Here is a 13,998-nt window from a genome sequence, read left to right on the forward strand (position 1 = left end):
AAATGGCACCCTAATAGGCTTTGTAAATGGATGTAATGCAGTGGTATTTACAACATGGATATTAATGTTCAAATGTTCCTATATATAAAGAAGTTTTTAAAAAAGAACATCGAATCATTGTTTTGTAAAAGAGGCCACACTACAATTTATATTGATCTTGGAACAACATTATAAACGCTGTGCAGGGTAGACTTGCACCAAGTATTCATTCTTTTTATTTCGATTTTTTTAAGCTCAAGTAGTATACGTATGAAACGCCATATGTGCAAAAATATTTATTTTTTAAACTAATATTAAGGTAAAATTCCGTCTGGAACCCAGATTAGGCTATAGGTTACTGCCGTGTATTTTACGAGTTTAAAAGGCCTCTATAGGCCCGTATCACTACATAATTACACGGGTAACTCCAAAAAAATTAAATATGGATGTCCGTCTCATTATTTTGGGTTAAACTTGTTGTATTTTAATGAAGTATAAAGATCTCCCTTTTCTTTAACCTCCAAGGACATGTGTCTAGTAAACGACACTGATGATTCCAAAGAAATTACAATAAAGACATAAATAGAGACGACTGTGTAGGCATTTGTGCCAAAATGTTCGGTAGACGGATATAGACAAGCTTTTGTTTCTTGGACGCCTGTTGGACCCGTGGAAGAATAGACGGCTATTGATGTCTTTTGAACGGGATCACTGGCCAGCACTTGGGGTAGAGACGTAATTATCAAACAAATACACATCTTTGTCGAAACAATGCGACATAATATATATAAAGACGGCACAAATAAAGGAAATTAGTTGTTTTATTTGTAGCTATAAACACTTTTATTTTGGGTACTAAACGATTTTACTTTATCCAGAAATGTCTGGCGTTAGACAATATTAATTAAATCATATTAAGTTAATGGTTAATGGTTCTATTGTTTCATGGTAGAAATGTCCTAACACCACAGACTCAATATATAACTCGGAAATCCTATAACGACTACTGGACGGCAGCAGGTATTTGTAGGCTAAAACTGTCGATATAATTACTATCACAACTTAATTCACTAATTACAAAACGCACGGAGGTATTACATTACTTCCTGTGTAAAACAATGCTAAACTGGGCCTTCTATACGAATCGGTAAGTATCAAGAAGAACAACATCAACATATAATATAAAACATGACTAAACGAATGAAATTAATTAAATTAAAGGTGCTTGATTCAATTGTTGAAAAACCCGGTTCCAATATCTACCATTGGAATTTGATTAACGTGATAAATAAAACGGTTACGGTCAACAATGTAATTAAAAGTACGCCGGGTTAATTGTGAGGACATAAACCTCGTAAATAGGAACCGTTCTACTTTTACTTGCGCGACCGTGGGTAACTTTTGAGGGAAATAATATGTCTGATCATTCAGAATGCGTGAATACTCAAAAAGAATGCTGCGACAGCGTTTTTAAACCGACGATAATTCAACGGCTAGGAAAACACTTTGCGCTGGCAACGTTTACTTACAGATGACAAATGAGTTTGTTCAGCCAACTGCGGAGCAGTATATCTTAGCTTTGGTTATAGCCACGACGGCCCGACACGATTGATTAGCGGACATAAACCGCAACAAAATGCAATAAACACGATAACGAAACATAATACCATACTGCGACTGTCACGTAGGTAATAAATAAAATTGCTATTATTTTTAAATAAAATACTCACAGATTTTATAAAAATATTTATATATTTTATTGAAGTTCACTTTACAAAGCAAAATTAAAATACTAATGGAATATTCGAATTAATTCTGAGATATTCTCTTCTAAAATAATTTATTCAAAAATATTATAACTGATAAAACTCTTTCTAGTCCTGCTACATGCGTTGTCAATTTTAGTCTTTTGCGCTTACACTTTCATGTTTAAACGCGAATCATTACAAGCAAGTGCAAATAGCGTAGGCTTGTTGACGCAAAGTTCTCCTGCGAGTAGTGTGAACCAACTCTTACCCAACTATGGGCTTTTCTTACGTTTCTTGTACGGTACTACATAAACACCATACTGCATATCCCATTGGTTTTGCATTCTGCTAAGTTCGTTAAACATGTCTTTAAAAAAACGCGTTATAATACTCTCGGAATACAGGTCATTCCATGTTCGTATATAATAGATGTATTGTTAACGTTTCGTTTTATTTTATTGATGTTCGATGACGCAGGAATCGTGTGTATTGTAAATGTTGGTAATTTTCACTGGGCGAATGCAAAGTAAACAGATTTAAACCAATACAATCAAACGTCATTCTTCATTTTTATCAAAATAGTGTTTCAAAAAAAGAATTGGCTACCTCTGCAAAAAGTCACTCGCGTCTGTTGTTGAGGGCGCTATATTAAATGTACTGGAAATCAAAATGTTCTCGTAAAATGTTTGTTAAATATCGAAAATAAATCAGCAATTAAGATCAGCTAGGCACACTTAATCGAATTACAATCAAACGGTGTTCTTTATTTATCAAATTAATGTTTAAAAAAAGAATTGGCTTGTGTTGCAAAAAGTCACTCACGTCTGTTGTTGAGGGCGCTATATTAAATGTACTGGAAATCAAAATGTTCTCGCAAAACATTTGTTAAATATCGAAAATAAATCAGTAAAATCAGTATTAAACTTTAAAAAACGTTAAAATACGTAAGTTCACTTAGCACCAGATATCGATCCCTTAACCTGAGATAAAATACATGTGAGCTTTGAGCTCACAACTAAACATTTTTTCCCATAATACAAGCATCCTTTTACTAGTTTCAAAGCTCTGTCTACACTATTAAACTAATTTGACGAAATAAGTGCGATATGCCAAAAATATGGTAGTAATATGACATCATTGTGTCCATGTATGGGCACATCACATTTTTGTCACATACAATTTGATAGTGTAAAACAGAGCTTTAAATTCTAATTTAAGAAGCCTATACTGGCCTCTTTTTCAAATAAATTTACTTTTGTCATTTTATAGCATCTGGTTCAGTATACAATTCATATAACACTACATCATTCATAAAGTTCAATTGATTGTACATGCTAATCCTATTTGAAATCAATTTCTCTTTTCCAACTACCACGTCCCATTTTGTCATCTTCTTTGCGTAAATTCTGATACCTGAACAATGGAGCTAAATTGTCATAATCCCTCTGATCCCGATCTTTCCAGCTTTGTGTATATGAATGGCTGTTGTGATAGCGGTCATCTCCTTGATTATAATTTAGTGAATAGCGTTTGTTGCCGTCTCTAAAATGCCTAGCCGGTTTTTGATGATGTCCATACGAATGATAGTGAGCTGGATGACAGTAAGCTTGACGATATTGATAGTCAACTTGACGACCATTATCATGATAGTCATCTCGACGATGATGATCATCTCGACGACGATGGTCATCTCGATGATGATGGTCATCTCGATGATGAAGGTCATCTCGATGATCATCATTACGATGATCATCATGACGATAGTCATCTCGACAGTGATAGTCATCTTGATGATGGTAATCAACTTGACGATCCTTATAATGATTTCTTGAAAAACTATCCTGACTTTGATCATTCTGATAACCATCGTTTTGAGCGAGATAATAATTGTTTGAATGACCATTTTGTTCTCTAAAATGCATTAACTCATAGCTGGGATAAAAACGATCTTCGCAAGGGTTAGTTTTATCTTCAATCGGCGACAACATCCTACGTTTTTTTCTTACATTGGAAGGATTAAAATCTGATGACGCTTCACTTGTTTGTTTACTATTAATTAAACACATTTTAAAAGTACATTTAAAATATTTAAAATAAGATTTTTACAAGGCCATAGTGAGAGGTTAAAAAAAGGCGAGGCAAATATGCTTTAAATATTTATTAATATAAAATATGACGATCTGTGCTGGATAATTTAGGTGGGTGGTGAAAATTTAAAAAAATTAAAAAATTTCGCCTTGTCTGCCTCATGCTGGCTACGGCCCTGTTTTATTAAATTAATCATGAGAAGCCAATGTCTTCCTGGTATCAAAATAATCACATTTCAAATTACAGTGTAAAAAAAAACTGTTTGAAGACTTACCAATTGAATTGTTGAAGGTCTTCGATATAAGCTTCCCTTTCAATCCCATGTCCCCTGGCCTTCTCAAATCCTGCAAAAAACAATGGGCAATAAACTGTAAACCTACCTGGATTTTATATTATGCCTTAAAAATTGCCCAAGCACAACGGAAAAACAGGGTTGAGAGACATAAATAATGATCTAGTCTTGCTAAAAAAAACTACTACTGGGCTAAAATCTTTTTTAAATAGATAGAGGGCGCTATACAAAAATAAGTAAGATTTGATTGAATTTTGGTTCAGTTAGGCTTGGGCAATATGACACTTTATTTACAACTTAATAATCAAACAGGTTGGGGAGGGGTATATTAGTAAATCTAAGAGGGGTGTTATCCAGAAATTACAACACACACAAAAAAAACAACATTTAGAAGAAGAAGAATTTTAAGGCTATTGTAGACTGCTCAATACTGTTACCTTCAATAGCTTTTTTGGCACTACTTGAATGATTTTCCATCATATACCTATAAATTGAAACAAATTAAATAATTAGAAATGGAATGTTTGAAAATAGATAGTTGCTACTTTTCAAAAGTATTTTCCATACTACCAGTAAACAATCTGAAATCTGAAAGGGTTTTAAAAAGTTCCTAAAAAACGGCACAGTATTTTAAAATTTATATAATTGTTAATACCACATACTAAAAACTGTTTTAATCATACTGTCATTAAATTGTATGCATTAGTGACACTGGGTCATAAAATACCCAACATTCATAATATCGTGTCATCTTCACCCATACGGGTCCAGATTCACATGCCTGCATCAAATTCTGTGTATATTTTACCACCATTCAACCACCCATCATTTCAAGGATGTATAAAGGCAAATTTGATTGGACCAACAATTTATAGTTTTTATTTGAGAAGGCTTATGCTACCACAAGGCCACAAACACAAGCTAATGAGTATAACCGCTTGACTACTCACTAAAGAGTACAACACTTACCTGCATATGAGATAGCCTGTACGGTTGACTCCATGTGTACAATGAACACCTATTACATTATCTGTTGAAATAAAACATTTAAACACCTCATGACAATACACAGAATAATAATATTTTCAATTCTGTATTTTCTGTCCACTTTTGATGCAGAATCTGTAGCACATATTAAATATGTTCAGATTACAACTTTTAATTATTATAAATGTTGGCGTTGAGGATCAAATGCATCAATTTACCGATGCGAGCTAACTGTTTAATTATACTTACCATTGTCTGTGTTACTCCCTTCAAAATTCTTGACGACATTTGAAAACCTAAAGGTATTAATGTTTGATAAATTATCTATTTTTTATGTATCTTTCTTTCTCATTTCATGTTTGAAGGTTGGCCACCATGACTTCCTAATTATGAAAGTGCTAATGGGTACAGTAGGCCACACAACTGTTGCAACAAGTGGCTGAATTTAATTAGAACCAGTGGCGAATCCATGAATTTGATTTAGGGGGCCTATGGTCAAAGAATTGGAGAGCTGAACAGGACCTAATATCCTATCATTTGCATGTATAATTTTGAATAGAGGGCCCATGCCGGGTGTGCTATATGCTATACAGTACTGGTAGTGTTCTCCCGAAACAGGTTTCGCCAGTAAGATTATCATGTTTAAACTAAATCCAACCGGTAAAAAAATGGTGTAAGAAAAGTATACATAACATAAACACTTTATTAGTGGTAGGCTAAGCATAGCTATTAATTACATAGACCAAGAGCAATCAAAGGCTACAGTATATCTTTCCAATTGGATAATATATATAGGAAAATTACAATATTATTTGACTTGTTTGTATTTAGTATATTAGATACTGTATCTTATATGGTATATAATAATTTGATATTTTGCTAAATTTGCAAGACTTGATTTATATATTGGGAGTACTGTATGTGTACACTGGACCTGTTTTTAATACAATAATATGTCGTATTTATTCGAATAAACACCATAAACTGTATTGTATCACTGTTGTATTTTTTCATTTTTAGGGAGAATTTATTTGATTTTACAAGTTACCATATTACACCCAAAAAAATAAATTCTTCCACCCAAAAAAAAAGACCTCCCTCGAATTAAAACTTAAAACCCTCCTGTACAATTAAACACCCCAGGGCGTTTAGTCAAATAAATACAGTTGTATATAAAAATGTATCTCTATGCTTGAGATAAACTAAAGGCACAATCGTTAAGGATTTCATTAATTAATTTACTTTACTCACTCTTCAATAACATCACTACTGGGAACTGCATGACCTTTGGTAAAAATCTTCTTATATTTTATTCCTTGATCTTCAAATACCTATAATGTAAAAAATGTTTGTTTATATTGATTTCCACACATAATTAATAAGATAATTAAGTTACAATAAACATCATACAGTATATATGTGTGGCTGGTGGGAAAATAAGTTCACCTTCACTTTAAGGCTTACCCACCAGAAAAGATACATAATATTTATATATATTGTGACTTTGACGAATTTTATTTGAACTTTGTGATTGAAGTTAATTTTTTCCGACAATATGTTACTTACTTTTGAATTGTAATACCTAGTTGTATTAGTGAGGTCAATAATCAAACCAAGGGTCAACTTCTTGTCCTCTAAATTATATAAAAAATCATCTGGTGTAAATCTGAAATAAAATTAATCTCATTATTAATCTATTCTTTCAACAGCATTTGTTAACCCTGTCCTACATAACAAATAGTACATTATATAAGTATGTACTTCCCTGAAACTTAGAAATACTGTGATGTTGTCCGGCAGGTTTAGTTTTTTACAAACCCCTGAAACCAGTTCATGTAGTTTAAGTTCTATTTATTTGTTGTTAGCCAAAACCATTCAATTCATTTCAAGGTAAATGTTTTTTATATGTATTTACAAATGTCAATAATTTTACTTACTTACTTATACCTTATTAAATATTATAGCCTTGCATTAGTGATGATATTGCTATTATTGAATTGATACTGTACTTTTACTAATATTAATAATTTTATTAATAATTTTATGACATGTTTTTCAGAACTGTTCTGCTTTTAAGGTAACTAATTTTTTAATTGAATTTATTAAAATACTAATTCTTGACATATACTGTAATCTATATAGAAGATACAAGCAGTTACCTCTCCTCCTCATTTAAATTGCATGAAATTCCCTGAATAAAAAAAAATAGCATTAATGTATTAATTAGTGTACAAGTACTTTATAAAACATACTCTCAGAGCACCACATAGCTTTATTTAATTATTATTAGCCTGTGACCGCTGTTCATCAGCATCTCACAACATTTACACCAGCATCTCAAGATGAGATCCGCAACATTCTAATGAAATCACCAACAAAATCATGCAGGTTAGATCCAGTTCCTACTTCTAAACTGAAGAAGTGTATAGACGCAGTCGTTCCAATAATAACGGAAATCATTAACCATTCTCTTAATACCGGCATAGTGCCAGATGAACTGAAAATTGCTCACGTTCGTCCTTTAATAAAAAAGCAAAACTTGGATCATAACACGCTGAAAAATTACCGCCCGGTGTCGAATCTTTCTTTTCTTGGAAAGACTCTGGAGCGTGTAGTGACATCACGCATTACTCCATATCTTCAAAAGCATAATTTAAATGAGAATTACCAGTCGGCATATCGTGCATGTCATAGCACGGAGAGTTCCCTTTTAAAGGTACAGAATGATTTGTTACAAGGAATGAATGATGGGAAAATAACGCTATTGGTGTTGTTGGATTTGTCAGCAGCGTTTGATACAGTTGATCACCAAAGACTGATAACCCGTCTGAGAAATCGCATTGGCATAAATGGTGTTGCTCTTAACTGGTTCCAGTCATATCTTACAGGAAGACGTCAGCTAGTCTGTATCAATGATGCATTCTCAGATGAAGCTTGCCTGGAATATGGTGTACCACAGGGGTCAGTAATTGGGCCTGGCCAGTTTTCCATTTATACGCTTCCCCTTGGTGACATTATTCGCAAACACAGTCTACATTTCCATTTCTATGCAGATGATACACAGATTTATGTGTCAGTAAATCCAGTGCAAAGGGATGTTGCTGCAGAAATCAGTAAGATGGAAGCCTGTATAGAAGATGTTCGCAATTGGATGACAACAAATTACCTAAAGTTGAATGATGGAAAGACAGAGTTTATTATCGTCGGGTCTAAATGTAACATCTCCAAAATCAACATCACACATATCAGAATCGGAAACTCTAACATCGCTCCCTCATCGGTGGTCCGGAATCTGGGAATCATGCTGGATAGTAATCTCACTATGGAAGCACAAATAACAACTGTATCCAAAGCAGCATGCATATCGATTAGGAACCTTGGTCGTATTCGCGGTAATCTTAACAAGAAAACAGCTGAATTGATTGTACACTCATTTGTCACTTCTAAAATTGACATTGGTAATGCCTTGTTGTTTGGCATACCAAAATCTCAAATACAACGTTTGCAGCGCTTGCAAAATATGGCAGCTAGAATTGTAACTTATACAAAATCAAACGCTCACATAACTCCTGTCCTGATGGATTTGCATTGGTTGCCTGTTCAACAACGTATTAAGTACAAACTTGCGTTGTTTGTATTCAAGATCCTAAATGACAGTGCTCCTGCTTATTTATCTGACCTTGTGGATCGTTACGAATCATCCCGCAGAGGCCTACGATCATTGTCACAAAACCTTCTTCAAGAGCGTAGAGCGAAAAATCAGTGGGGTCAGAGATCTTTTTACGTTGCGGCCGCAAGTGTATGGAACAGCTTACCAGCAACAGTTAAATGCTCAACTAGTCTAAACAGTTTCAAGACCAACCTAAAGACGTCGCTATTCGCTGATGTTCTCGCACGTTGTTAATGCACAAAGCGCCATGAGCGCCACATGGGTGGAGGATACCGGCGCTATATAAGTTTTCATTTATTATTATTATTTATTATTATTATTATTTAAAGTTATACTTCATAATTCATTACAGATAATATACTGCATGAAATGCGTGACTGACTACACTATTTTTGTGGGGGGAGTAGGGGAGTGAGTTTGGAAACAACAAAGTAATTCAGTCACAGACCATGATGGGGCCTGTGGCGAAGCAAATTCATTTTAGTTAACTGGCACCCCTAGATGGCTGGAAATGGTACTCTCGCACATACAATTCATGATAAATGGCACCTCTCGTTCGCCGGAAATGACACTCCCTTAGCACGCTAAGAATCAGCAAAACAAACGTCAAAGGGAATTACCTCTCTTAAAGGAACTTTTAAAGGCAAAAACCTTGTTCCCAAAATACAAGCATTCATTGGGGTGTACTTGAGCCACCTGCAAAAAAATGTTTAAAAAATAACTATTAAAAATAAAATCATTCCTTGTTGGATGTGATGATGCTATGAGCAAATTTAACAATTTGAAATTGAGCAAAAAAATGCTTGGGCAATTTGAATGAAATTCCGCTGGGCAATTGGTTAAACACAAAATAATATTATAATAACATGAAACGTAGTAGGCCTAGACACAAAAGGGAAAGCCCTGTATTCACTCATACAGTAGCAGTGCAAGGAAATACTTGCTTGAAGTTGCGCAATTTCAAATTAGGCAAAAAAATGATAATATAATTATTAATTAAAATTTCAAAAAATTACAATAAAAATAGACCTCTTGTTTGGAGTTATAATCCTGATAGCATTAAAGATATATAAATCTAGATATATTTTAATAGTATAATGAAATAATCGACATTTAGATTACTTTAGGCCTGTTGATCACTTCCTCCAAACTGGACAGTCACATGCTCGCAACTAAGAGCTGACATATCGCCAGTCTGCTTGCTCCGCAGACTTTAATTTACTATAGATGATAGGCCTAGCTAGGGCCTTAATTTTCAGCTCTGAGTGTACCATAAACAGTATACAATATCAGTCATCTAACTGTTTAAAATGATATAAGGTTAACTTACCTATCTGGAACTGAGTTTTTTCCTCTTGCCATTGTCTTAACGAAAAAAGATTACGATTTACAAAAACGTGTACAAAAAATCTTCACTAGCTACTCGTAATCGTACGTACAGTGCGCCCTCAATAAATAAGTATCTCTAACTAAACTTTCATTATTACAAGAAATATTTCTTACAAAAAACGCCGACATTTTTTGTTGACGTAACACTCTTAATTATTGTCCTTTCTTCATTAAATGTTGTATTTGACAATTTAAGAAATAAGTTTTGTGTAGCGCAAATACACTTTAAATGAACAAAGTCCTAAACTAAACTATCGTACCAGTAACCCACATACCCCAACATTCCAGTAATCTATGTTATATATATATTTATATCTGTATTTTATTGTTAACCGTTTTTGATTGTATTGTATTGTTTTATGTTTCAAACCTGTCAGTGGCGGTATTTATCGCTGTTGGTTTTGATTGAATAAAAAAAAAACACACAAATGATAATTTCAAATGTACTTACTTACTTATTTATTTTTATTTATTTTATGTCTTTAGGCAATGTGGCCAATGATTACTGCATTTATACACACCATTCGCAAACAAATATTTACCATAGAGGAAGGAATGTCTTGGCAATGATATTAGTTGACATCCAAAACGAAAACATTGTTTACTTACAGAACTGTCTGCATATATCACATAGACTCTCGCATGCCCAGTCTGAGTTTCCAAATACCTATTTTTCAGCTGTAGTCTAGAAGTTTCTGCGTGATACAGTTTCCCAATGCTTATGTCCTAGGCCTCTTGAATAACTGCCTAAAGGCGCGGCGCAAAAATCAGTAGGCCTATGTCCCACTTTCAAATAATCTAAACCATTGAGTAAAGACTAAAGTACCATCTTTAATCAAGATCAGTTTTTATGTACCCTGTTTTTCTTCAGCTCTCCAAGTTTCAATTGTATCGTATTTCTTTTTACACATCTTTTTTTCACCCGCAGCACCCAATCCTAGTATAGCTTATCGTTTACGAGTTGCAGTTAAGGGATCAAAGCACCAAAAGTACCATTTTTAAATTAAGCCTCTATTACGCGAAATTAGTACTGACATTTATTACACATCAATTCATTATTTATTCTAATTTCAATGGACTAGGTCTATACACAAGGATACGTTGGTTGCTGATCGTATGAACTGTCTGGAGCATTTTCACCTCAAACCATGGATATTTATACCTTAAACACTTCTCTCTGGGAACAGCCTAGGGATAATATCGGGTGAGAATATACACTTGATAGGCCTACTGAAATTTAATATGGTCGATTTCACAATCATTGTCACTGACTAAGTAAAACACCCTTTCAACTTAAAACAGGTATCCAGTAGTCGTGAACAGGTTCTTAGTCAACAACGCCACTATTGTGTTTCCTCAATAGAAACTATAAAGTAAATAATGGTTTTTCTCACGCTCTCGCTGTGAAGGTGAGTAAACACACCGGTGGTAAACAATACAACAGCTTAATATCTTAAGCAAACCCAAGAATGACAGGACTAAATAATTATACTAATGGTACTCTCTGATGATGGTCATCATCACCCCTTCCCATCTTTTTTGGTCGATGTAAGACATTTTTTCACAAAATAATTAAGATGGCAAATCAAACTGCATGTCATTTTGTAATATTTGCCAAAAACAAATTAACACTTCAATTAAATATCAGTAGGCATAGGTAGGAAATAAAATAAATCAAAACAACACGTAAAGGCAGACCTATTATTAATCAATCAATCAAAATAACATTTAATTCCTTCATTCATAAACAAACAAATATAATTTATTGCAATATACAAACATGAAGGACCGGGCACAGATTTTAAAGACTACTGTTTTATCTCATATCTAAACATAGTTAAACTAGGGGCACAAGTTGGCGAAGCTCGCAAGACAATCGGTCGCAGCGTTTAAAACCCCTAAAAAATAAGGTCTAGCTTTAAAAAATATAGAACCCGGTCAGTAGGGGCTAACTAGGTAATAAGTAATCTTTTAAATTGGAAACAAAAATGTGCTTCAATCAATCAATCAATCAATCAATCAATCAATCAAAGTAACATTTATTTCTCTTCTTGTCTTTCATAGAAAATAAAAATTAACAGTAAATATGATTAAAATAAGAGGGGCAACATTCCTAAAAAGCGAAGCTTGTATAAGGCAGCCCATAGAAACTGGAAAAAAACACAGGACAACACGGGAACCGGAAACAGGACAAAAACAGTAATGAAGACTTTTAGTTTTAGGGTACCAAAAAGACTAAATATCAAAACTACAATGAGTGAAAGGATAATTAAACATAACTAGATAAGAGGTGCCGTTTCAATTTAAAAGAAAAACTCTTCTTAGACAAAGCACTTTTTATATTACTGGTACGTTATCCCAGAGTTTAGGACCAGTGAAGTTAATGCTATGTTTAAAAGAAGTAGTTTAAAAAAAAGCAATACGTATTTGATTTGCGCTCCGAGTTTTTGTGGTTATGAAAATTAAGATTGAAACTAAATAAATCATCAAAGTGTGATGGCAGGATCGAGTTTAGCCATGAATAGAGGAAAACACTTTGTTGAAGATGGTTAATATCCTGAATTTTAAGAAGACCAAATGAAGAAAATAAAGGATTGGAATGGGATAAAGGAGGAGCATTTGCTATGTATCTTACGGTTTTCTTTTGGGTTAATAACAGTTTGTTTAAGTAGGACGGACGGGTATGTATTACCCCAATTACAGTAAGTGAGGTAAGGGAGGATTAGTGAACAGTAAAGAATCCGGCGTATGTTTTAAAGGATGAAAGATGATAATCTATATATGATACCAGAACTTTTGGATATTTTGTTTTCGACTTGAGTAATCTGATGTTTCCAATTTAGCTTACTGTCCAGATAAACACCAAGAAATTTAGTTTTCTCAACAATAGGTATTAATTGATCTTTAATTTTTAGTTTGAAAGTACTAGTATTTAGTGGTATTTGTGAATTTTTGAATACCATACAACAGCACTTCTTTAGATTAACAGAAAGTTTGTTTGCAGAAAAGTATGTTAAAATTTTGGGTAGATTTTCGGTTGATATTTTAAAAAGGAAATCTATATTTTTATCAGTGTAAATTAGGGTTGTGTCATCAGCATACAACAGAAAAGAAAACATATTTGAGGCATTATGGATATCATTTATGTATAATAAAAATAATAGAGGCCCAAGCAGGGAACCTTGAGGAACTCCACAAATAATAGGAAGAAAATCAGAAAGGGTGTGTTTAAATTTAGTGCATTGCTTGCGGTTTGAAAGGTAGCTTTTGAATAAATTATATACAGGGCTACGGATTCCATAATTATGTAACTTATATAATAAAATATCGTGATAAATTGTATCAAAGGCCTTCGAGAGGTCAATGAAAATACCAATGGCAAATTCACCCCTCTCGAAAGCCCCAACAATTTCATTTGTTAATTGAAGAAGTGCGGTGGATGTATTATAGTTCTTACGAAAGCCAAATTGTTTATTGTAAAGTATATTATTTTTTTGAAGATAATTGTATGTTCGATCATAAATAAGGCGTTCAAGTATTTAGGAAAAGATCGGTAGCACAGATATAGGACGGTAATTACTGGAATCAGATTTGTCACCAGTTTTAAAAATAGGAGTTACTTTAGCTAGTTTAAGGGTGTCAGGAAAGGTGCCATTTACAAAACAAAGATTGAAAATGTAGCAGAGGGGTTCAGAAATAAAAGGGATAAGTTTTTTAATAATATACGGGTTAATATCATCAATACCAGGTGCTTTACTATTTTTGAGGCGCGTAACAATATCCATAATCTCAAAAACAGTCACAGGATTGAGAAATAAAGAATTTGTGGATGGCGGAGGGAGGTA

At 33.6% G+C, this 13,998-nt stretch overlaps 1 protein-coding gene across 1 annotated transcript; it reads right to left on the minus strand.

The window, feature by feature from the left end:
• Positions 1–816: 816 nt before the first annotated feature.
• LOC140046855 (uncharacterized) lies at positions 817–10,197 on the minus strand. The gene is made up of 10 exons (XM_072091578.1): positions 10,095–10,197; positions 9,385–9,460; positions 7,254–7,285; positions 6,661–6,760; positions 6,346–6,425; positions 5,344–5,390; positions 5,077–5,137; positions 4,545–4,591; positions 4,090–4,159; positions 817–3,776 (listed from the first exon to the last, which is right to left on the minus strand). Exons 1-10 carry the CDS (start codon positions 10,124–10,126, stop codon positions 3,068–3,070), a joined length of 1,254 nt encoding a protein of 417 aa, XP_071947679.1. The 5' UTR covers positions 10,127–10,197; the 3' UTR covers positions 817–3,067.
• Positions 10,198–13,998: the final 3,801 nt, after the last annotated feature.

Source organism: Antedon mediterranea, chromosome 4 (genome assembly GCF_964355755.1).
Source record: "Antedon mediterranea chromosome 4, ecAntMedi1.1, whole genome shotgun sequence".
In the NCBI taxonomy this organism is placed as follows: domain Eukaryota; kingdom Metazoa; phylum Echinodermata; class Crinoidea; order Comatulida; family Antedonidae; genus Antedon; species Antedon mediterranea.

Bases quoted from the DNA above. Each gene is read 5' to 3' on its own strand.
- LOC140046855 (XM_072091578.1), bottom strand. From the start codon at position 10,126: ATGGCAAGAGGAAAAAACTCAGTTCCAGATAG. The intron at 7,286-9,384 runs GTAATTCCCTTT...TTTTTTATTCAG, and splicing joins TAAAAGTTCCTTTAAGAGAG to GGAATTTCATGCAATTTAAA. The intron at 6,761-7,253 runs GTAACTGCTTGT...ATTTTATTTCAG, and splicing joins AATTTAAATGAGGAGGAGAG to ATTTACACCAGATGATTTTT.